General features: G+C 49.5%; 1 protein-coding gene across 1 annotated transcript in view; it reads left to right on the top strand.

Annotated features, from left to right (window-relative positions):
* Nucleotides 1–26,130, top strand: part of PEBP4 (phosphatidylethanolamine binding protein 4) — a 1,711,365-nt gene that overhangs the window by 242,623 nt on the left and 1,442,612 nt on the right. Inside the window, exon 3 of the mRNA XM_069620182.1 lies at nucleotides 168–224. Coding sequence (XP_069476283.1) covers nucleotides 168–224 — 57 coding nt within the window. The remainder of the gene's footprint in view (nucleotides 1–167; nucleotides 225–26,130) is intronic.

Consider the following 26,130-nt stretch of genomic DNA (forward strand, 5'->3'; position numbering starts at 1 on the left):
AGTGTCGCATGTGCCAAATGTCTTGAGGATGATCTTCTTACCTGTACGTGGATGGAAGATTACATTGCCTTTAATGACGGAATTGCAATTAATGCAGTGTAGGCAGGGAAACGTACCAGTGCGTTGTGTGATAATTTTTTTTTTTCTTTTTTTTTTCTTCAATGGAGGTCTTGTATGTACAAGTTCGTCCCTGAGATTCCTACTCCTCTGGTATGCAAACACAGGTAATTCAGAAAACAAGTTTTGTACTCATGTCGTTTTTGAAAATGTTCCAGTGTTTCTTAATTGTTTGTTTGATTTTATTGCTCTGGGTAGAGAATTTTGATACATATACTGGTGATTTAAGGTCCCTTGTTGGTTTCTTAGGAGCGGATAGTAAGGTTTTACAAGACTGTTGACCCTTTCAACTGCAGAATCCAGTTCTTCTTGATGGTAACCTCTTGCAAGAAATTTCTCTTTCATAGCCAGTTGCTGTGAAATACAATCCTCGGGGTCACTTACAATCTTTTTGACTCGAAGAAGTTGACTAAATGGCAGGTTCCTTAGTAGGCTGGGCTGATGGAAACTAAGGCGGTGTAACAGATTATTGCGATCAGTTGGCTTCCGGAAAAGGGTGGTACTATAACCATTGTCTTTCTTTATTATTTGTACATCTAGAAACGTAATCTTGTCCCGTGATGATTCCCTAGTGAATTGAACTTGTTGGTCAATGTTATTAAGGTACTCAAAGAAGTCATCAAATGCTGTATCTGTGCCTGTCCAAATGCCAAAAATGTCATCTATGTATCGAGTCCACATGTAGATATCCTTCTTCCATTCCGGTTTGTTCAAAATGTGGTCCGACTCGAATTTGTACATAAAGCAGTTGGCGTAAGTCGGCGCCATAGTTGCGCCCATGGATGTACCAGAGACTTGAAGGAAAAACTGGTTATGGTATTGAAAATAAGAATTTTCAGCAATAAATTGCAGAAGGGTTAGAATAAATTCCTTTTGGGCTCGAACATCCGGTGATTGAAGTAAAAGCCATTCTACTGCTTCAATTCCAAGGTCGTGTGGTATAGAAGTGTATAGACTTTTGACATCTATAGTAAACATCAGATGATCCTGTTGGAAAGTAATATTGTTAAGCTTCTGTAAAAAATGAGTTGTGTCTCGAGTATAAGTAGGGGTTTCTTGAATTAGGGGTTGTAGGAAAAAATCAATGTAAACACCAAGTGGCTGGTTTATACTGTCCATTCCTGCGACAATGGGTCTGCCAGGGGGTTTGATAGGGTCCTTATGAATCTTTGGCAGAGTGTAGAAATTCGGAATTCTCGGATGTTCATTGAGCAGGAACTTATGTGTATGTTCATTTACCCAATTTAGTTCGAGTGCTTTGTCCAGCAGAATAACTAAGTTCTGTTTGATTGAGATAGTTGGATCATGATCTAGAGTGGCATATGTGGTCTGATCTTGAAGTTGTCTACTACACTCAGAATCATAGTCTGTAGTGTTAAGGATGACAAGGGCACCTCCTTTGTCTGCAGGGCGAATAGTGATTTTGGTGTCGCTGTAGAGATCTCTAATAAGTCTAATTTCGTGAGGTTTCAAGTTCTTGTGTGGCGGGGTTCGATAATTGATCCGTTCAAGATCTCGAGTGACCAGTTTTTGAAAAATATCGATAGAGGGGACACTGATGGGAGGTATGAACCCACTTTTAGCCCTAAACTCTTGGAAATCAGGCATGTTGGGAGGTTTATCATATGTTTCCAATTCTTCAAAGAACACTTTCAATTTAAGCTTCCTTACAAATTTATAGAGTTCGATCTTACTGTTGAACAATGTTGTACTATAGGTCGGAACAAAACTGAGACCTTTTTGTAATGTGTCTTCTTCCTGTTTAGTAAGAGTTCTGTCTGAGATATTAATCACTAAGTTTTCCTTAATTGTAGACGTGTTTGAGGTTTGGGTCTTAGGCTTCCTCCTCCCCCTGCGGGTTCTTTTGGCCGTGCGCCTAAAAAAACAGCGATGGATGTTTGTGCTGAGGAGCTCGCTGTGTGGTTGAGGTTGTCAAGTGCTTGTTCAATTGGTGTTTCTGAATCTCTCTGTACTTCTGAGTCTGAACTAGAGGTGTTATCAGATGATTGTTTGTCGGATGGGTATTTATAGAGCTTTTTTGGTGCTACTGGGCCATATTTCTCCATCCATGTGTACACTTCATCATTAATATAGTCGTATGTGTCGCGCTCAAATTTCTTAACTTTCTTTTGTTCAAGCTCAGTTTTGTATTCTTCAAGTTTTGTAATTTGGGAATTTGTTATTACAATTATGGGCACCCATTTGTGATGCCCTATAAATACCTCATTTTTTATCTTTTGGGGGCCCTGGTCGAATTTACAGCAGTATTTGTGACCAGACAGCCACAGGACCTGTGACAGTATTTTTTCTATCTTCATTATTCTAATGTTTAATTTTTTTCGGATTTTATCATGACAATTATGGCCACCTATTGATGATCCCCCATAAATATTTGGTTTGTCATTTTGTGGGCCCTGGCCGATTTTACATCATTAATTGTGACCACCTGCATCTCACAGAAACGAGGTGGTCACATGCTAAACAAAAGAACCGTTGCCTAGACAACGGCTTCACACTGCAGTCTGTGTCACTGCCCTGCAGCTGCACAGTGGAGGATCGTTTCTCTCTGTGTATTACAAGGTAAGAATCTGATCACAATCCTTCTCTTTGACCAAGTATGAGTGTAAAACACAGTATCTAATTGGATCTTTTATGATCCACAGATTGGTTTCCTTGTAAGCACGAGTGGATTTTCTCCATGCCTTTGTGCATAATGTCATTTACAACCCACTGCTGAGTAGGCATGAACGCAGGACGTTCTGTTTTTCACCACTGACCACACCAATGAGGTAAATCCACATCTATTATTCTTTGGTTTCATTTATTTACCTTATAAACCACTTACGGCATTTTTCTTTTTCTTTTTTCTTTTTTCTTTTTTGCTATTGATATTTACCCATGATGTAACATCTACTGATTGGTATGTTTCCTTTCATTCATTTTTTTCAATGTATGTTTCGTTTGAATTGTCACCATTATATGAATTTATGTCACATACTTGCATTTGTTATGTTATATACTTGCTTGCTGGACTTATATAATTAGACTCGCCCTGATGAAGGAAATAATTTCCGAAATGCATTGGCTTTTTTAGTCTAATACATGTGGATTGTGGCAACTGCTTCCTCACTAAGGATTATTAGTGATAGCTTTTTGCTTGAACTACTATGGATAAATCATTTTTGATATGAATCAGAAAGACTCATCTTCCTTTCTCTAAGAAGTATGGTATATTATGGATACTTGAACATATTGTCGTGAATCAGATATAAATACGTGCCCATCTTGGGCCCCATATGAGAGCAGTTGTGTGACCCAGTATTATTACTTGGTCTCCAGCGTGTGTTGTAATGCTTAATGTTGAGGCTTGCCACCTCCCGTGCTTGTGCATGTATGTACTGCTATGTATTCTTATATTCATGAGCATGTGAATCCATGCCAGACCCCGTGCTGGAGAAGGAACAAGTTACTTACCTGTAACTGTTGTTCTCCAGCATGGGTCTGGCATGGATTCACATGCAAACCCTCCCTCCTACCCCTCTACGACTCTTCACTTGGTCATACTGCCACTTTATGTGCTACCAAATCTGAGGATGGCTGCCAGGGGCGGGGCTTAGGGAGAGGGCAGTCATTGGCAGGGGGTAGTATGACCCAGAGACCAGGTTTGGTTACTACTAAGAAAGACAGATACGAAACGAAACTGATACTGATTTTTTCTTTACCGAGGATTCCCAGCCTGACGACGGGCAATATTCATGAGCATGTGAATCCATGCCAGACCCATGGTGGAGAACAACAGTTACAGGTAAGTAACTTGTTCCTTATAGTGCATAATGACATCATCAAAGTATAGGCTGGGCACGGTTAACTAAGCACGCCCCTAAACTACTTTGATTGGGCAGGGGTGCTAGTCTCCACCTTGCTCTCAGCTGGTTGGATTTCCAAGGGAATGATGTCAGATTTATGAGGTGAGTTTTACAATGTCCAAAAACTCCCACAATTACTTTACTTAAAATCCGATTTTGCCTAAAACATACATTTATACAATTGCAATCTCTTAGCAAATTATATACACAGGTTACTTATTGTGTGCAGCACACATCAGTCCAATCTTCCAGTCTGGGGGACCTTTTTTCGCCCTTCTGATACATTTTGGTAATTTTGAGCATGAAAAATTTGGCCTAAAATTCCATAACATTATACACAGATGCGAATTAACACATGGGATGTATGTACAAAAACGTATGTTTGCAACATTGATACTTTTCGATTTATCATCAATACTTTGCCCTTTCTGTCCCCAAGGTGTCAGTGAGTTCTACCATGTCTCAAAAGAAAGCACAAAAAAATCACTTTTAAACTGCAACATTTTTACAATTTTTCAAAGTCTTGCTGCAGAGATAGAAGTCTTTAAAGTGTATTCCTGAAATAGTCTTTGGGAACAAATGGCAGGACCTTTGTTCCTGGGTCAATTATTTTTTCTTTCCTTCAACTGCTGCCAACTGTCATTTCCTTCAGAGCATGGTGGGGGTTTCTCCCACCATTGAAGTTATATTGCCCCTTCACACTTCAGACTTCCTTCCCTGGGAACTTCATTGTCAGGGTCCCAGCAGAGACGAAAGTCTGTCCAACCCTGTAATGATCAGGGGGTTGTCAGTATCTACTGAGAGAGAGCCGTCCTTTTGGTTCCACCCCTCCAAGCAGAAAACCTGTTTTTCAACTTGCAACTCCAGCCACCATAGTTTTAACCTTTAATTTGTTATCTTAAATCCAGAATTAAAGCAAGCCGGTTGCATAAAATAACCCATGTTATATAGTCTCACCAGCAACAAACCCCTTTCAGATTGCTAAAAACTGGCAGGCTTTTATTCACCAATGTACTGTTCCAACACACAGGCATTTGTTTTTCTTTAATTTGCAAAGGCCCATTTATTTTACACATGGTGCAGTTGGCCTTCCTTCTTAAATTCAACTTTCCATCTCCCGCAGATTCACACACTGTCTTGCAGCTATAGTTATTCTCTTGAATAATTATAGAGTTGGTCTGCAGCACAGATGCATTGAAACAGACATGGCTCAGCTAGTTAGAGTCTCTCTCTGAACAGCTGAGTTTTGGATACTTTTGCAAAGAAAATGACTGTTTCCCGTGTAAGTCAAAGTAAAGTTCCTGGTTAATTTTTTTTTAAGAGTTGGTTTTTGCAGGGCTTGTTAATTCAGAATCATGCCTGGTTTTGCTGAGGCACAGTGAAACACACAGGGCTTGGTAGGGTTTATTAATCACAGTGGCTTTAAGAAACAGAGGGAATTAGCGTCAAAGCCGCATTTTATTTTTTTTAAGGTAAAAAGGGTTTTCTTTCCAATGGAGATTTTGGCTTTTGCAGCAAAGCAACGCTGCTTTTTTCCACTTTCTTCCTTTTGTTGATGTCAGAACACACTGGCAATCTCCTTCAATGTGCCCCCTTGGTTCCATCCTGACCGATGTGTTCTTGGCAGGACGGTGGAGCTATTTTTGTTGTTGTTGCAAAACACAGTTTTGAGCCATGGCGCTCACAGGATCCAGCGCAACCATTTTGTGGTTTCTGCTCAATTGCAGCTTGGTGATGTGGGGAAAGAAATGCTGTTGAGAGGGTCAATATATCCCACACCTCGACAGTTACCATTTCTGCGTCCAGAAATGATGTCGATGATAGTATAAATAGCACGCATCAGTTCTGTTTTTTTGCATGCTCTACACACTCTCAGAACGCTTCGACTGGCCTCAGCAAACGAATGCTGTATACTTTCGAAATTTTTTGTGATTTATGATGCCGCTTCTGCCAATCGATGACCAGCAAGGCCTTGAAGGAGACAAAGTCGAAGCTTGTGCTAGGTCAGTCGGTTTCGAAATCTCTGTCCTTCACGCCTTTCAAAAAGAAAATCTCCAGAAAGGCCCAAAAACGCTCCAGTGCTATGTATTTACTGGTACCATGATCCTGCCATTTTCAACAAATGTATGTTGTTTATCAGCATCTATAGGGTTTTAAGGCACTGTGCACAGATTATTGAAATGGTACAATTTAAGGAAATTATTAAAATCAATGAACTGGATACAACAGAAAAGAAAACAAGAACAAGAGAACACCAAACACAAAGGAACATGATTTGATGGTCCATAAAACAGTAAAAGTGAAGGTCAGGCAACATACAGAAAAATTGAAATACAAAAGTAGGCCACCACCCAGACAAAAATAAGAATGCAGGAGGGGTGCAGTCTTAAACGTTTAAAAAAAATGAGGGTCCAATAAAACGGCAGTCACAAACCCAGGAACCGGCTCCAGGTGGTAACATGAGCTAAAATGGCTCCAGATGACAAATATTGAAAAACATGGGGCCTTATTACACGGTAGGCGGTAAGTAACGGCCCTTACCGGCATGGCGCTAATAATGTGTCCGTGTAGGAAGCAGCCCGCTAATTGCGTGGCATCACGAGTACGCGGGCACGAGCTTAGCGCCATGCCGGTAAGGACTCTACCGCCATGCCGCAAAAGGCCCGAAAAGTCCTTTAGCGGCACTGAAGAAAGCGCTGATTGCACTTTTGCCATCCCACAACACGGCATTAGCGGTTACCACCAAAAACGGTGATCGCTAATAGCGGTGACCGCTAATAGCGGCAACCGTAAAGAAGCGGAACCGGATGTAGCGTCATTGTACAGGAACCGGAAAGAGCACTGCGGCCATCTTTAAAAACACAAACCATTGCCATCCTCTGCCCCCAGGACCTGCAGCCACACCAGAGTTTTCAAAAATCATCCCCAGACCCACTGAGAATGCCCAAGGCCATTAAAAAAAGGAGCTGAGCGGCAGCGCAAGCAGCGCTTTTCAAATGAAGAGCTGACAATGCTAACCGGCACACTTGCTGCCAACGCAGAGGTCGTGTTTGCCAATGACATGCGGCGTCCCAGCCTAATCAAGAAGAATGAGATCTGGGCAGAGTTGGCCCATAAAGTCAATGCGGTGGGCTCCACCCCCTGCACTGTGAAGGATGTACGGAAGCGATGGGACGATCTACGCCTCTGTGTACGCAGCATCCTGGCTGCCAACCGGAGGCTGGCCATGGGCACTGGAGGCGGTGGAGGATCCCCAATAAAACTGCAGGAGTGGGAGGAGACCTGTGCAAGCACCATTGGGGTCGAATCAATCGAGGGAGTAGGCAAAATGGAGCGCGGTGTGCCGACATCGTCAGATGGAGGTGAGTGTCCACACAAAACACTGCACTGTGAAACATGAGGTAATCCCCCAAATGTGACCCTGAAATCATCTCATGTATAGGGCCATCAAACATACATGCACACAACCCTGCCCATATGCGGTGCACATCCCGACACAAACACATGCATGCAGCACCACAGACACGTGTCACCCAGACTCATGCATGAATGACCCACCCAACTGTCTAACGACCTGTATGGCCAAACATGAAGTCCAAATGCATAGAACAGCAGGAACAACAACATCTGCATAAAGCATGTTGCCCCATCACCAATGCCATCCTTCTCTTTGTCCCCCACAGGCTCACAAACTGACAGCGATGAGCAGGACAATGTGATGCAGGCCCCGCCTGCTAAGAAACAGTCCAGGGGAATGGAAGCAGGCAACATGGCCAGCATGCCGAGGGGCACTGGAAAGAGTGCACTCCCGCAGAGGACCAAACCCACAAAGTCACCCACGTCACCAAGACGTGAAAGTCCACCAGACGCAATTGCAGCACCCACTCCAGCAATCCCCCCCGCGCACGATCCACCCGCGGAAGCGACACTGTCTGCTGCTAATAGCTCCATCGGCGAGGCAGCTGCCATGGCACCCATGTGCGATGTGGAGGACACTTGTAACTCGCCCATTCAACACCATACACCCAGCCCGCAGCAGTCAAAACAACCGAGCCCACGCCCCACATCACATTCCAGCAGCCATGAGCAGTCTGGGGATGAATTTGTGGCAGGGTGCTGGAGTCCACTGGTGACATCACCTGATGCTGGACAAATACCACCCAGTGCGGCACCCACCGCACAACCCAGACACAGAGGCCATGACATGGCCATCATCAGACAGCGGCAGGAAGACATCACTGTGCTGGTTGGCCAGCATGTGGGCGAGGCTGCCCGGGCGAGGGAGGAGTGCAGGGAGCATGCAAGGGGCATCAGACAAGCCATAGAAGCCAGCACCAACCGGCAATGTGAGGAAATGTCACTTGTGAGGCAGGTCCTCACACGCATAGCGACGCGATGGACAGGCAGAACCCCCCACCGGCACCGGACCAACCGTGCACCTCCTCTGCCAGCTCAAGGCAGAGCAGCCCCCGGCGCAGGTCCTTGCGGGCTATGCAGCGCACAACCTCACAACCCCCCAATGGTGGCAGAGGGGGTGGGAACTAGGGCCTGCCAGATGTTGCTGACACGTGTACAGCTATGCAGCACTGATGTGCAAGCCATGTTTGGGAGTGTTGTGGGGGGAGGGTGAAAGGGTTTTTGGGAGTGTTGTGGGGGAGGGTGAAAGGGTTTTTGGGAGTGTTGTGGGGGGAGGGGTGAAAGGGGTTTTGGGAGTGTTGTGGGGGGAGGGTGAAAGGGTTTTTGGGAGTGTTGTTAGGGGGAGGGGGAACGAGTTTTTGGGAGTGTTGTGGGGGGAGGGTGAAAGGGTTTTTGGGAGTGTTGTCGGGGGAGGGGGGAAAGGGTTTTTGGGAGTGTTGTGGGAGGAGGGGGAAAGGGTGTTTGTGTTGTTGGGTCCATGCACTTCTTTTACTGACATGACAAATCACAGGAGTGGACAATTTCTTTGTGTATGTGTGCTTTACTGGTGGACAGGGCACAGTGTACATTTCACCACAAAACCCAGTGCCCAAATACCCACATCCATTGAACACTCTTCATCCATGTGTATTAGAAATATTGGTCTATCAGATGCTGGCGCACAGCACGTCCCTCCTGGGCATCGCCACCTGCATGACCTGCAGCCCCATCTTCTCCCTCCTCATCCCCATCATCATCCTCACCAGGTGGTTGCAGTTCAATGTCAGGGGGCAGTGGCACATTCCGTCTGATGCACATATTGTGCAGCATGAAACATGCCATTGTGATCTTGGCCATCTTCTCATGCCCGTACAGGAGTGCCCCACCCGATCTGCTGAGGCACCGGAACCATGGCTTCAAAAGGCCAAATGTCTGTTCAATTACCACATCGGTACGGGTATGCGCACGATTGTATTCCTCTTCGTGCCTGTTCTGTGGGAACCCTCTGCATTGTCCACAAGGCCTTCTGGGGCCTGGGGCCTAAATACCTTCAACTCTCTCTTCCTAAATATCTTTCTTCCCGAGCCCTACGCTCATCCGTCTCCAACTCCCTCAGGGTCAGCCGCTTCTCGAAGCAACGAGCTGGGGGTAGATCTCTCTCCGCGGCAGGGGCCTCCCTCTGGAACAGCCTTCCTGCCTCCCTGAAACTTGAGGAGAACCATCTCCGGTTCCGGAAGCACCTCAAAACCTTCCTCTTCACTTCGGCTTTCTCTCTCCCTCTCCCCTGCTAAATTCTTCACCTAAACTGCACTGATTCTGCAACTGGGCCACTCTCACCGACCTCGGTCCTGGGCCCAGTCACTCTTCACTTGCACTGCCTCCCTGGCAACCCCTGCACTGCGGGACTGTCTCTGTATCCCTACAGCCCCCCCCCAGCACTTGTCTGCACTTACCTTGCACTTGCCACCAGCTGGCCCTATTTATTTATTATTTTATTTCTATTCTACTTATTTGTACTGCACTCCCCCCCCTCCCTCTTCCCCTTGCACTTTTTCCCTTCCCCCTACCCCTGCACTTGCGCGGTCTGAATGACACCTGGCCTAGTAGGATCGTTGTCTGTCTTCCCCTTGTTCCCCCCTCCCTGCCTCATCGCGCCTTAAAACACTTGTGTATAGGCGCGTTACAAATGCCATATCATATCATATCATATCATATCCGTAGAGGGATAAGCAGCCACCTCTTCAGTGGATAGCCAGCATCACCTGCATGGGTGCAACAATGGGTATGTGTAAGTGTTTACATCAAGTGGAACCTGTACATATCACACAAATCAACTTAGCATTGTGAATGACATCCACAAATCCCTGCATGCATGGAGGTAATCAAAGTAACTGCAATGTGGGAAGGTGATGTAGTCCTTGCAAGTGGACATGCACTGTGCATGCCTATGACAGTTGATGCCATGTACTGGGTGAGGTCCAGTCATTCGTGTATTTTGGTCCAGGCACCGTTTGGACCACACTGCTAGTGAACTGCCATTCCGAAGTTGATGTCCCCATGCTGTCATGCGGCACTTCTGTAGTGGTGTACGGGTGTGAATCAGTATAATGGATAGAGGTAATCCCTTTGTATGCACTCAAGGTCGCATTTCCGTTGTGATGCTGTTCAGCGTGCATTCCCATTGTCCATATTGGCTGCATGTAGCTGTGTTATAGGGGTTATGGTCTGATGTGCAATGTGCATGTTGATGGATGTGGCATGTTTGGGTTAATGGGTTCATTTCATTGTTGTACAGCTTACTTACTTGCATGTGGTTTCCATGTGTCAGGTCCAGTGTGGGCTGCCTCGGGGGACAGTGGTGTGATTCTGTATGGGCATAGTTGACACTGACAACTAATGACACCCGGTTGGAGTATGCTTCTCTCCCCCCCAATCACACCCGTTTGGAGTATGCTTCTGCCCCCCCCCCGCCAATTGCACCCGGTTGGAGTATGCTTCTCCCCCCCCAATCACACCCGGTTGGAGTATGCTTCTCTCCCCCCCCAATCACACCCGGTTGGAGTATGCTTCTCACCCCCCGAATGTACTGCCCACATCACAATGCCATGTGCTTGCCATGCTACTCACCAAGTAGCCACGAACGTTGTCCAGCATGTCGCTCCATGTAGCGTGGTATCGTTGAGTTCCGCAGGACCATTGAATCATGGGTTGATCCGGGATAGCGGGCACAACAATGTGTGACAATCTTGTTGGAGTCACATACCATTTGGACGTTGATGGAGTGGTATTGCTTTCTGTTTCGGTACACTGCCTCATTGGCATGTGGGACAACCAATTCCACATGGGTACAGTCGATAGGCCCGATGCAACTTGGGATGCCTGCCAGTGAATGGAAGCCAACCTTATTGTTAGAGGTGTCCTGGGCAGTCTGTGGCAGGGATATGTGTTCACTTGTGTGCTTCAGGAGGGCATCGAGCACCTGGTTCAGCGTGCGTGAGAATACTGTTTGTGATATGCCATGCATCTGCCCTACCGTATGCTGGTAGGTGCCTGTGGCCAGGAAGTGGAGCACAGTTACCGCCTTCAGTAGAGGGGGGATGGCAGTACGGATGTCTATGAGGCTGACTATGTCATTGTGTACCATGTCCACAATGGTGTTGATGGTATCCCGGTCCAGACGGTACAGGGTGTGTATCTGCTCAGGGGTTAGGTTGAATGGACTGGCTCTGATCCTGGGGATTCGTGGCTGCCTCTGTGGTATAACTAGATGCACTGGTGGGGTTTGCAGTGCCTGTCTCGCCCTCCTCCTCCTCCTGGGTCTCCTCTGTGCTGCCTGTTGTTGTTGTTGTTGCAATGAAATCATGTCCTCCAGCCCTTGTAATGCTGCTAGTATTGGAATCATTTTGGTGTGTGAATGGGTGTGGGAAGGGGTGTGGTGTGCTCCTTTTGTGCTGGTCCAGTCTCCATTGCCTCCACCTGTGCTGATTGTGGGCACCTGTGGCGGTTGGGAACACTGCACATGGCCCTTTACGGGTGGTTCGCCATGCCCGTATGGGCTTTTTGGGACTGCTCCATGCCGCTATTTGCATGTTCGCATGTCTTGTAATGGACTCCTAATTCCGCCATGCCGCTATTGCCTCCATGAAGGGTCGCGCGCCCGCGACCGGAGCGCTATTAGAGGCACCAAATTTAGCGGTGCCGCTAACAGCGGGTAGGCGGGTCGTAATTGGCAGGTGCGGTTAGCGATGCCGGTAATCCTTTACCGGCATTGTTTTTCCCTTAACGCCTACCGTGTAATGAGGCCCATGGACTTCCAGGCCCGAACTGACAGTTTGAGAAACCATGAATTTCCTCTACATGAGGGTCACTCTCTTAACATGAATGGCAGAGGGCTACATCTCCCCCACGAAAATTCTGATCGGCGAGGGACAAGCCAGCAGTTGACTCACCTCTGCCAAGTACAAAACGGCACCTCCTTTAGTTCCTCCAAAGGGCGCTGACAAAACTCCCATGCATCCCTGAACTGATCTGCAATATGTTTAAAAATTGCATTTTTAAACATGTGTTCACCAAAATGCTATTTGTTAACATTAACAAAAAAGGGTCAGTCAAGATAAGGTGATGTAGAGTGTAGGGCAAAGTAAGGGGAAAAAAACAAGGGGAAAAAAACAAGGGGCCTCATTACAAGTATGGTGGAGCAGGAAAAAATAAATTGGCAGTAATGGAATTACCTGCCATATTCTTGCTCTGCCATACTAGGAATTTGGCCCTGGAGTAGAGGATTTACCTCCAGCAAAATGCTTGAGGTAAATACTCTGGGCCTCATTATGACCCTGGCGCTAATGGGTTAACGCGCCGTAAAAGGCTGCGGTGCCGTTAACCCATTAGCGCCTGATTACGTTACCACCAACTTTATCACTGCGCCAAGTATAGAGATTGCAAAACATTGGCAGTAATTCCACTCGCTGAAATACATCTGGCGGAATTTCCCACAGCAGTAAATCTGCCAAGAATCAGTGGAAACAGCGCCAGGGTTAATTACGCCGATGGAATCACAGCCAAAAAACAAAAACCCATTGCTGCCACATTACATGATATGATAGGTTATTTATAAAGTGCTTAATACCCAGAGGTTTCTAAGCGTGGACCCAGGGATCGAACCTGTGTTGCTCTGTGTCGTCTTGCTTCCAAGGCGACCATGTTGCTGCTGAGCTATCCTCCCTAGACAAATGTAAAAAACAGCAGAATTACCTCAAACAATCAGAGGAAATACAGCCAATAATACGCTACATCCAGCTACAGCAGCTTGCTGTACCACAGCAGGGAAGGGGACGGGTGTAACAAAGGCGCAGGAGAAACATACTGCGCAGGGCACCCACGCCACGTGTCCGCCCATCCCCGTGGACACTCACGAAGAGCCAATTAGTCACCCTATACCGATTGAACCGTCATCGACCGAACTACTGAACCGGACACAGGCAGAAATGTAGAGTGCCATTGCCAACAGAACAGCCATCCCCCCTGCTGAAGCTGGTGGCAGTCCTATATTTCTGTGGCACAGGTGCATTTCAACACACAGTTGGGACACGGCATGGAATGTCACAGCCAGCCGTCTCCAAGGATCTGGACCAAGTCCTGGATGCCCTAATGAGTCATGCACATCTGCATATCTCCATTCCCATCACCCAGGCACAGGTGCATGCAGCCAAGGCAAGATTTTACAACATTGCATTACGGGCCACGAGGCTGATACAACCCGGAAGATGGCCGCCGCCGTGGTCACAGTGGCAACCGTCATCAAATTACAGCCTCAGCACCCGGATTCGTCGCCACACCTCGCACAGCCCTCCCCTCCTGCTTTAAATAGAGGGGAGGTGTGCCGGGAGGCAAAGCCGTGGAGGCAAGGCTGGGAGAAAAGGCCTGAACCCCTCTCTGTAGCTCTGCTGCGAGGGAGAAGTCAGCTGTTTCATCATTCAGCTGCTAGACCGAATGCCGTAGCACCACAGTGCCTGAAGACTCTCCCCGTCTCCATTACGGGCCACGAGGCTGATACAAGCCGGAAGATGGGCGCCGCCGTGGTCACTGTGTCAACCTTCAACAAATTACAGCCCCAGCACCCAGATTCGTCGCCACACCTTGCACGGCCCTCCCCTCCTGCTTTAAATGGAGGGGAGGTGTGCCGGGAGACGAAGCCATGGAGGGAAGGTCAGGAGAAAAGGCCTGAACCCTCTCTGCAGCTCGACATCGCTGGTTGCTGGCACCCGCCCTCTGCCAAGGTAAAGCTCATGCCGCTACCCGTCTCCTCAGAACGTCAATCCTGAGCCCATCCACTCATAGAAATGAGCGCCTCCGATCGCGCACTATGTTTGCCCGCCCTCTTACCACTATTCCGAACTTGGCCCTTAGAAATATGCGCCTGGGAGCGATAAACAGGCCCCCACCCTCATGTATTTGTACCCCGACAGCCCATCGCACACGATTTGGATACCTGTCCCACCTTCACGCAGTAACACCCTGGCTCCTAACCTCCCCTACCGTATCTCTGGAGGAGCTCGCTCCTGACTCTCTCTATCTCGAAAGATCCACGAGCCGCTCACATTTCGAGGGGATTGGGTCCTCCGACGTATTTCATATCTATGACAGGTAATGTCCACAGCTGTGCTGCTTCGGAAAATCTTTGGCTTCTGCGTCCTGCGTCGATGACGTTGATGCGCCGTCCCCAAGGACCTCCTCCGACGGCCGACGTCACCCGATGTGATAAGTAGGACGCACGACGCCCATAGCCTTAGTTCAGTTTTTTCCGCCAATGTGTTCACTTTGTGAATCTCGGTACGCCTCGACTCGTTGGAGTTTGCTGTTTTCGATTCTCGGTTCATTGAACCTGTTTGGTTTTTTGTGAAGACCTGTTCGTGGCGATGTCTACTTCGTCTTCAACCCCGCGTCCGGGCTTCAAGAAATGCGGGGACTGTGGGTCCAAGATGTCGGTCACGGACTCGCACAACGCCTGCCTCTGGTGCCTCGGGGAGGCCCACGATATGGACGACTGTGTCGACTGCCAGTCGCTCACGGCAAAGGCCTTGCGGGAACGCAAGAAGAAGCTGTCAGTAGGCCGGGTGTCTAAGCCCCGGAAGTCGAGGTCTGCAGGGCTTTCGACGGATGATTCGAGGGGCGACTCTCTGCGTCATCGTCGGAAGTCCAATGGGTCTCCTTCCAGGAGTCGGTCTCGCCACTCCTCCGCCTCTTCGCGGCATTCCCGGAAGCGCCGGCATAGGTCGCCTTCCCCGTCCTCTTCCGAGGACTCCGCCCGTCGGCGGGTCGCTTATCCCTCCATGCAAGCGACACCGGAGGAATGGGCTTCCTTCGGGAAGCAGATGCTAGCGATTCTTGAATCGCAGGGCACCGGTCCGTCCGCGCCTCCGAGTGGGGTCGGTCGGCACCGGTCGAGAGACACCGCTCGTACGCCTTCGGGCTCGGGCGGGCTCGGGTGGTCAGCACGGCTCGCGGGAGAGGTCCCGCTCGGACAAGGGTAGCCGTTCTTGCCATGCCCGTTCCAGGTCCCTGTCCTCGACGCGCTCGAGACCGCGTGATCCTGTGCCGTCTTCGAAGAAGACGTTGACGCCTGTGGTGCCGAGGTCGTCGACGATTTCTCTCGAGGCTCCGCCTCCGAGGGGGTCGTCAACGCTGTCGGCGCCTAGGTCGTCGAGAGACACGATCGGAGCTCCGGCTTCGAGGCCTGTGGCGGCGCTGCAGCTGACGCCGGCGCCGACTCGTTCGGCGCCCTTGACGCCTTTCGAGGCGGTGGTGTCGGAGGGGTTTGCCCCTAGAAAGGCTCTGGCTAAGGTCAGGCACTGCTTTGGTCCCCAGAGGTCTTCCTCTCCCCGCCTGGAGTACATTTCAGAGGGTGATGAAGGCTCTGATGACGGCTTGGTTCCGGTTACGGTTCCAGATGAGCTTATCTCGGGCCATAGCCAGTTTGATGACCTAAGGCAGTCACTGCATGATGCCAGTGGACTGGACACCTCTCCGGAGGTGGAGTTTTGTAGGCCGGAGCCTGGCACTCATTCCGATTCTTCATATCGGCGCCTTATGTCTCGGGTCACCGAGTATTTGGTTTGTCAGCTCCCCCAGGGGAGTTCGTTCAGGATGATCTCACAGACATCCTTGATCTCGGTCCCCCCACTGATCCGGTTTTGCTGTTTCATATGGCTCTGCAGAGAAGGGTGGCGGCGGCTTGGACTGCTCCGGAGAGTCTCCCGGCAGTGGGTAAGTCTTTGTCGCGAAAATACCGTCCAGCCAGTAGCGACCCCTGCTACTTGTCCAGGCACCCCACTCTGGAGAGTTTGGTTGTGCAGGCGGCTACGGACACGGCAAAGCAGGCGCCGAATCCTACCATCCCTCCGGATAGGGACGACAAACGTTTTGACGGCTGGGCGAAGAAAGTGTTTTCTTCGGGGGGTATGGCGCTTCAGGCGGCCAACTCCATATGTGCTTTGTCTCGTTTCACACACACTCTGTGGAACTGTGTTGCATTAGCGGCTGAACATATTCCCGAAGGGGACGAATGGGATGGTTTCCTTGCTATGGTTCAGGATGGCAAGGATGCCATGTGTGAGGCTGTTCAGTCGGGTTTGGACTTGGCAGATTGTGTCAGCCGGTCCATGGCGGCGAGCACCATAATGCGCAGGTTTGCGTGGTTGCGGAAGTCTGGGTTTGCTCCTGATGTGCAGTCCCGGCTCCTCAACATGCCCTTTGACGGTGAACACCTTTTTGGCAGCAAAGCTGACAAGAGCCTTGAGAGGTTGCAGACCTCCAAAGCTGCAGCAAAGTCGTTGGGCGCTGCAGTTCGCCAACCTCCGCCTTTTCGTCCTAGGGGACAGCAATGGAGGGGAGCTTCCTTTCGCTATTACTCGTCCTTCAGTAAAGCGTGGGGAGCTATCAGTCAAAGAGGCCATCGTAAGAGTGCCAGAGGTGGAAACAAAGGTACTCGAGGTGCCAAGGCCGCTCGGGCAGTTACCTCTTTGGCCCTCAGGCAACGCCGCAGCCGCTACCACTCAGTCATGAGGCCAGGTCCCATGGTTCGCCGGTTGGGGGAAGGCTGGCGCAGCATCTTGTAGAGTGGCAAGCCATTACTTCGGATGTGTGGGTTCTGGAGATCATAACCCACGGCTACTGTCTTCCTTTTCGGCAGAGGCCTCACGACAATCCACCAGGGAACCTCTCTTTGAAGTGTCCGGATCCGCTCCTTGCGCAGGAAATTCAAGCCCTGCTGGAGAAAGGCGCCATAGAACTGGTGCCTGTAGCGGAGAGGAACAAGGGATGGTATTCCCCTTATTTTTTGGTTTCGAAGAAAGACGGGGGATTGAGACCCATCATGGACTTGCGCGGTTTGAACAAACTCCTCAGGAAGGACAAATTCAAGATGGTGACTCTTTCTCAAGTCCTCCAGGCCCTTCAACTTCAGGACTGGTTGGTGTCTCTCGACCACAAGGATGCTTACTTCCATGTGCCGATCCATCCCAAGCACAAAAAGTACCTGGGGTTCGCGGTTGGCGACTCGCACTTTCAGTTTCGGGTCCTGCCATTCGGATTGACCCCCGAGGGTTTTCACCAAGCTCATAGTGGTGATGGCAGCGCATCTCAGGAAATGGGGGATTCACGTCTACCCCTACCTGGACGATTAGTTGATCAGGGGGAGCTCTCCTGAGCAAGTCCTGGATGATCTGTCCGTCACCTGCCACTCCCTTCACAGGCTGGGCTTCTCCCTCAATTCAAAGAAGTCCCATTTGACACCAACGCAGCGACTCCAGCCCATTGGAGCAGTGCTCGACACGTCCCTGGGGCAGTGTTTTCCTCCTCAGGTGAGGGCTCTTCACATTCAGCAGATGGTGAACAAGTTTCAATTTGCCCAGGATCTCCCAGCGTCCGAGTTCTTGAGACTGCTCGGCCTCATGGCATCCTGCATTCTTCTGGTGCCAGAGGCTCGTCTGCGGATGAGATCTTTGCAGTGGGCACTCAAGCTCCAGTGGTCTCAGTCCTCCGGCAGGCTGCAGGCTGTCGGACCCTGTTCAGGTGCCGCCCTCGGTAGCCCGGGACCTTCTATGGTGGGCCGTCGAGGGCAATCTGATGAAGGGGGCCCCATTTTGGCTGCCCTGGCCGGTGGTGACGATCGTGATGGACGCATCCCTCATGGGATGGGGAGCTCATGCCAACGAGTTGACAGTCAGCGGTCGTTGGTCTCCGTCGGAGTCCAGACTCCATATCAATCTGTTGGAGCTGAGGGCCGTCAGGCTAGCCCTGAAGGCTTTTCTGCCGACTGTGCGTGGAAAGAGGGTCCTGATTCTAACAGACAACACGGTGGCCATGCACTACCTCAACAAAAAGGGGGGGGGGGCAGGGTCACTTCCGCTGTGCAGGGAGGCGATGCAGCTCGAGTTCTGGGCCATCCAGCAGGAAGTTTTGATCTCGGAGGTTCATCTGGCCGGAGACGACAACGAGACGGCGGACGCTCTGAGCAGGCAGAGCACGATCTCTCACGAGTGGGAGCTGGCTCAGGAGATTCTCCTGGAGATCTTCAGCCTTTGGGGGACCCCTCAAGTGGATCTCTTCGCCTCCAGTGTCAACCGGAAGGGCGAAAGGTTTTGCTTGCGGGAATTTCCGCCAAAAGGAGCCTTAGGAGACGCGTTTGTGGTGGAGTGGTCATTCCCACTGCTGTACGCGTTTCCTCCAGTCCCCGTCATCCCGCAAGTGCTACGGAGGTTCGGTTCCCGGATGATCCTCATTGCTCCGGCGTGGGCCCGGAGGACGTGGTACCCGGACCTTCTCGACTTGTCCATCTGCCCTCCACGTCGTCTTCCCTACCGAGACGATCTGCTCTCACGGGAGGGGGGTCAGGTTCTCCATCCAGAGGTCAGATCCCTCAATCTTCACGCTTGGCTTCTGAAAGGTTGAGGTATAAGGATTGGGACCTCCCTGAAGACGTGATGGAGGTGTTGCTCTCGGCCAGGCGGCCGGCAACAAAGTCTCTGTACCGTTGCCGTTGGAGAAAGTTCTGCGACTGGTGCAGAGTTAAGAATGTGGATCCTTTTGATTGTGACATTCCCATGGTTCTGTCTTTTTTGCTTTCTTTGGCCCACAGGGGCTTGCAAGTGGGGACCATTAAAGGTTACCTGGCGGCACTGTCCATATTTAAGCGCTCGTCTGAAGAGTGTTCCTATTTTAAGATTCCTTTAATTTCGCAGTTCTTGAAAGGGCTCACTAATGTGTTCCCTCCGTCACCTTTTCTGGTGCCAGGTTGGGATTTGAGCCTTGTTCTTAAGTTTCTTATGGGTGCTCCGTTTGAGCCTTTAAATTCTTGCCCTTTGAGGCTGTTAACTCTGAAAACTGTGTTTTTGGTTGCGGTTACTTCAGCTCGCAGAGTGAGTGAGTTACAGGCACTTTCAGTTAAGCCACCCTTCACTGTGTTTCATAAGGACAGGGTTGTCCTTAGAGTTCGTTCTTCTTTTCTTCCGAAGGTGGTTTCGGAATTTCATTTGAGCCAGAAGGTTGTTCTTCCGGCGTTCTATCCTCCTCCACATCCTGGTAAGGAAGAGGAGAGGCTCCATAGGCTTGATCCTCGGAGAGCGTTGAGTTTTTATATTTCGAGCATGTCCAGGGTCAGAGTGGACGATCAACTTTTCATTGGTTACGCTGGAAAGCGTTTGGGACAAGCTGTGACGAAACAGACTTTGTCTTGTTGGATTATTTTAGCTATCTCCGAGTGTTACCGCTTGGCGGGTAAGGATCCTCCGGCTGGCTTGCGGGCCGATTCTACCAGGGGAGTGGCTGCGTCTACTGCCCTGCAGAGGGGAGATCCTATTAGTCACATCTGTGATGCAGCCACCTGGGCTTCAGTACATACATTTGTACGTCACTACTCCCTCGATTCCATCAGAGGGCAAGATCTGGCCTTTGGCAAGGCAGTTCTCTATTCCGCAATTTGATTGGGCATGCTAAATTTGTATTCTAAATTCTTTCCCACCTCCTTGCTTGCTACTGCTTTGGGAGTCTGTCATAGATATGGAATAAGTCGGAGGACCCAACCCCCTTGAAGAACAAGTTACTTTCTTACCTGGTAACGTTCTTTCGATGGGATGGTCCGACGACGTATTCCCTATTGCTCCATCCCTGCCTTCCCCGTTGCAGAATTTCTTTTGCGATTGCAGCTTGCGTTCCGCAAGGCCTTGTGTGTCTGACTGGCAGAAAACTGGTGGCACACGTTCTGGGAAAAAAACTATAACTGAGGCTATGAGCCTCGTGCGTCCTACTTATCACATCGTGTGACGTCGGCCGTCGGATGAGTTCCTCGGAGATGGCGCATCGACGTCATCGACGCAGGACGCAGACGCCAAAGATTTTCCGATGCAGAACAGCTGTGGACATTACCTGTCATAGATATGGAATACGTCGTCGGCCCATCCCATCGAAAGAACGTTACCAGGTAAGAAAGTAACTTGTTCATCTATCACACCAGCCGCTGACATACTGTTGCCTGGCTTGATGCCCCTGCTGCCGCCCGCAATGCCTGGAAAGGCTCTACCGCCATCTGCTTCTGTGGCGCATGGTCTTGCAACACCGCCACTGGGGGTTGCATACATCCGGACATGTACATTGCCTCACAACCGACAGTACGCTGCACAGACGCTGATTATGGGCCTCATTACGGGTGCGGCGGTAAGGGATTAACAGCGCCGGTAAGGATGCCGGTGCCGTTAACCCCTTACCACTGCATTCCGAGGCGCATTAGCAGGTCCTACTAAGGCTGGCTGGTAAAACCAGTCGTCCTTAGCGGGAGCCGCTAATGGACCAGGGAGCTAATACGGGCCCGCTATTTGCGTGCCCGTTATTAGCTCCCTCCCCATTCTGATTGACTCCTATGGGGTCTCGAATGGGAATGGGGAAGGGTATTTTGAATGGGGACTTACTGGGTCCTCCAAGGTTGGACTGACCTGGTAAGTCCCCATTGAGAGAACCCGGACACCATTTTGGAGGCTGCCATGGTGCTAATAGCACCATGGCTACCTCCAAACTCAGAATGACCCCGTATACCTCTTAAACAGGTCTTGCACCCACACTCTCCGTCATGCCTCGGCGCACCTAGACTCACAACTGTGAGCATGCACCAGCACCTGCCCATCTTGCTACAAGGCATGTGCCACCTGAAGTATCTCCTCTATTTTATGCAAATGTGCTAATGTCTACTGTACCTATTCCACAACTGCCATGTGATGTCAATGATGCCACTACTATTGTATCTATGCCTGCCGCCCATACTCTACTACTGCCATGTGATGTTAATGATGCCACTACTATTGTATCTGTGCCTGCCGCACATACTCTACTACTGCCATGTGATGTCAATGATGTCACTACTATTGTATCTATGCCTGTGCCCACACTTTACTACTGCTATGTGATGTCAATGATGCCACCACTATTGTATCTATGCTTGCCGCCCACTCACTGCATTTGACCTGCAATGCCGCTACAGCACCTATTGTCAGCCATGCCCTTCTCCCGCCCAAGACCACTTCACCTGACCCTTTGGACACTGTATCCCCTCCTACTGCCACCTTGTCTCCCTCATCGGATGCCCCACTCAAGTGTGCTTTGGCCAACTCCCGCTCCTTACCAGCACACGCCCTAGATGTGCAAGACCTTGTCATCAGGGACAACCTTGACCTACTGTTTCTCAGTGAAACTTGGCTGTAGACCTTGGGCCCCGCCCTTACCCTCGCCATTCCAAGCAGCTACACCATATTTAGGCAGGATCGGTTCTCTCATGGGGGCGGTGGAGTAGCTGTCATCGCCAAGGAGAGTCTCTCCATCAGATGGATCCAAGGGGAACTTGGTCAGAATTCTGACTACCTGCTACTTAAATTGAAGCTTTCCCCTAACTGTACCACTGCTCTCCATGTCGCCTACCGCCCTCCTGGCCCCACCACTGATTTTCATGAGGCCCCCAATCCATGCCTTATCAGATAACCTCAAAAACTCATCCAAAGTCATGCTCCTGGGTGATCTCAAACTAGGGCTTAATGACCCTAACCATGCCCATGCCACCGCCTTGCATAAAGCATTATCTATCTACCCTAGGGTTTACCCAAGCCATTTCCAAGCCTACCCACATTAAAGGTCACACACTCGACTGGGTGTCTCACCACAACTGTTCCCTCCTGGTCAATGAGATTACTCCCATTCCCTGGTCTGACCACCATTGCATTAAATTTGACCTCATTACTTCCAAAGGACCTCCTAAGCCTACCACCCCTCTCCCTGCTGCTCTCTCGAGAAGCTCGCGTAAACTCACCAAGGAGAATATCACCCCCATCCCTCAGTGCCGCCCTCCTGCCCCCTTTCTCCAAAGGACCCGGAGCTATAGGCAAATGCATTCCAAAGGGTCATTACCCAAGCTGTCGATATTGCTGCTCCACTTACCTTTAAGAAAGCTAATAGAGTGAAGCATTCCAATGCCTGGAGCTCCTGGAGTTTCGTTCCAAAAAAAGGGCAGCGCTTGCTACTTGGAAAAATAACCCTAATGACGCCTCTAAAGTAGCCTTCAAGACAATTTCCCAAGACTATAAAATTGCCATCATTCAGGCTAAAGCCGCCTCGTTCAACACCAGGATTGAAAATGCTAAATCCGGGATGAGAGACATTTTTGTCATCTTTAGAGAGTTGGAGACTCCCTCCCCCCCACCTGCTAATCTCCTGAAGGACGAGACCTGGTGCAACAAAATTCAATCTGCCATGCTTGATAAGTTGGACACCCTGTACACCAAAATCTTAGCCCACTAACAGGCACTTTCTTACCTGGTGGCCAACAGTCACAGCAACCTGTCCCTAGTCACCCACTCCAGCCAATCCGCTGTGTTTGAATGTAAGGATATGAGTGAACCTGCAGTCATTGCCCTCCTCAAATCCATCAAACCCTCCAATTGTAAAGGGGACGCCTGCCCGGCCCAGGTCATTAAAGAAAGTGCCCCCTCCCTTGCCCCATTCATCACTGCCTTCATTAATTCCTCCTTCTATTCTGGCCATGTCCCAACTGGACTCAAGGAAGCGTGGTTTCGACCGCTCCTTAAAAAACCCTCCCTCAACCCATAGGTTCCAGGGAATTATAGGCCTATTACCACTGTCCCCTTTTTGCAAAAAATTCTGGACAAAGCAGCCTACCTGCAAGTCCAAAAATTCCTTGAAGATAACCATCTTCTAGGTCTGCGGCAGTCCGGGTTCCAGCCACGACATGGCACTGAGACGGCCCTGCTTGACCTCAAAAATCAAACGGGCGACCTCGGAGACTCAGGCAAACCTGCGCTCCTTCTCCTCCTGGACTTATCCGCTGCCTTTGATCTGGTGGATCACAAGACCCTTTGCTATCACCTCTCCACCGCAGCCAACTTCTCCCTGAGGGCCTGTGCCTGGATAACTTTGTTCCTACAGGAAAGAGCGAGGAAGGTCTTCTCCGAATCATCATGTGCCAACCCTAGTCTCATTATATGTGGGGTCCCATAGGGTTCGTGCCTAGCTCCCACCTTCTACAACCTTTTCACAAGGCCTCTGTTCAAAATTTTGGACGCCTTGGGCATCTTAAACAAAAACTATGCTGATGACACCAAGCATGATTTTTTTTTAGAGTTGGTTTGACAGGGCTTGTTAATTCAGAATCATGCCTGGTTTTGCTGAGGCACAGTGAAACACACAGGGCTTGGTAGGGTTTATTAATCACAGTGGCTTTAAGAAACAGAGGGAATTAGCGTCAAAGCCGCATTTTATTTTTTTAAAGGTAAAAAGGCGTTTCTTTCCAATGGAGATTTTGGCTTTTGCAGCAAAGCCACGCTGCTTTTTTCCACTTTCTTCCTTTTGTTTATGTCAGAACACACTGGCAATCTCCTTAAATGTGCCCCCTTGGTTCCATCCTGACCGATGTGTTCTTGGCAGGACGGTGCAGGTATTTTTGTTGTTGTTGCAAAACACAGTTTTGAGCCATGGCGCTCACAGGATCCAGCGCAACCATTTTGTGGTTTCTGCTCAATTGCAGCTTGGTGATGTGGGGAAATGCTGTTGAGTGGGTCAATATATCCCACACCTCGACAGTTACCATTTCTGCGTCCAGAAATGATGTCGATGATAGTATAAATAGCACGCATCAGTTCCGTTTTTCTGCATGCTGTACACGCTCTCAGAACGCTTCGACTGGCCTCAGCAAACAAATGCTGTATACTTTTGAAATTATTTGTGATTTGTGATGCCGCTTCTGCCCATCGATGACCAGCAAGGCCTTGAAGGAGACAAAGTCGAAGCTTGTGCTAGGTCGGTCGGTTTCGAAATCTCTGTCCTTCACGCCTTTCAAAAAGAAAATCTCCAGAAAGGCCCAAAAACGCTCCAGTGCTATGTATTTACTGGTACCATGATCCTGCCATTTTCAACAAATGTATGTTGTTTATCAGCATCTATAGGGTTTTAAGGCACTGTGCACAAATTATTGAAATGGTACAATTTAAGGAAATTATTAAAATCAATGAACTGGATACAACAGAAAAGAAAACAAGAACAAGAGAACACCAAACACAAAGGAACATGATTTGATGGTCCATAAAACAGTAAAAGTGAAGGTCAGGCAACATACAGAAAAATTGAAATACAAAAGTAGGCCACCACCCAGACAAAAATAAGAATGCAGGAGGGGTGCCAGTCTTAAACGTTTAAAAAAAATTAGGGTCCAATGAGACGGCAGTCACAAACCCAGGAACCGGCTCCAGGTGATAACATGAGCTAAAATGGCTCCAGATGCCAAATATTGAAACACATGGGGCCTCATTACACGGTAGGCGGTAAGTAACGGCCCTTACCGGCATGGCGCTAATAACGTGTCTGTGTAGGAAGCAGCCCGCTAATTGCGTGGCATCACGAGTACACGGGCACGAGCTTAGCGCCATGCCGGTAAGGACTCTACCGCCATGCCGCAAAAGGCCCCTAAAAGTCCCTTAACGGCACTGAAGAAAGCGATGATTGCACTTTCGCCGTCCCACAACACGGCATTAGCGGTTACCACCAAAAACGGTGACCGCTAATAGCGGCAAACCGTAAATAAGCGGGACCGGAAGTAGCGTCATCGTACAGGAACCGGAAAGAGCACTGCGGCCATCTTTAAAAACACAATCCATTGCCATCCTCTGCCCCCAGGACCTGCAGCCACACCAGAGCTTTCAAAAATCATCCCCAGACCCACTGAGAATGCCCAAGGCCATAAAAAAAGGAGCTGAGCGGCAGCGCAAGCAGCGCTTTTCAAATGAAGAGCTGACAATGCTAACCGACACACTTGCTGCCAACGCAGATGTCGTGTTTGCCAATGACATGCAGCGTCCCACCCTAATCAAGAAGAAGGAGATCTGGGCAGAGTTGGCCCGTAAAGTCAACCCCTCCTGGGTGATTATCAGTCTGACTTGAACACCCTCAACTCCATTTACTCAACGATCCAATCCTGGATGGCAGAAAACTCGGTGTGCCTCAACAGCGTGAAGACCGAACATCTGTTAATTGGATCCCCGGCCACCTTGGCCAAATTGGACAAGCAATACAGTTCCTTCATCGTTGATAACATCCGCATCGCTGTCTCCCAAGCCATTAAGACTTGCTGTCTCCCAAGCTATTAAGAACTTGGGTGTATACTTGGAACCTGACTATGAATAAGCAGGTTAATGTCATAGCTTCCTCCTCAGCGTACCACTCTAAACTGCTTAATGCAGCTTAATGCAGCTAGACCCTTCTTATCCTAACATAATTGCCTCACCATTGCTAGAGCAATAATTGGGTCAACAATGCACTACTGTAATGCCCTCTTTGCAGGGACCTCCCGCAGGAATCTTGCCAAACTTCAACTAGTACAAAACAACGCTCTCAGGGCTGCGACAGGTATCTCACGAAGAGACCACATCTTTGAGGTTAGGAGGCAGTTCCACTGGCTTCTCGTCAAGGAAAGGATTGTTTTCAAAACCCTTGTCTTGATTCACAAGTGTGTCCATGACTTGGTACCCCCTTATCTAGTCCAAAGGATTTCCAAACCCATTCCATCCAGGCCAACCAGAGCAGCATACTCCAACAGGATCACCGTACCCAAAACCTGCAGAGTTTGTGCGGGCGGTACTAGCTTCCCAACTATGGCCACTACTTTCTAGAACACCCTCCCTTCTCATATCAAGCTGATCGACTCTCA

This window comes from Ambystoma mexicanum, chromosome 10, assembly GCF_040938575.1.
Source record: "Ambystoma mexicanum isolate Mex_15411 chromosome 10, UKY_AmexF1_1, whole genome shotgun sequence".
Classification (NCBI taxonomy): Eukaryota; Metazoa; Chordata; class Amphibia; order Caudata; family Ambystomatidae; genus Ambystoma; species Ambystoma mexicanum.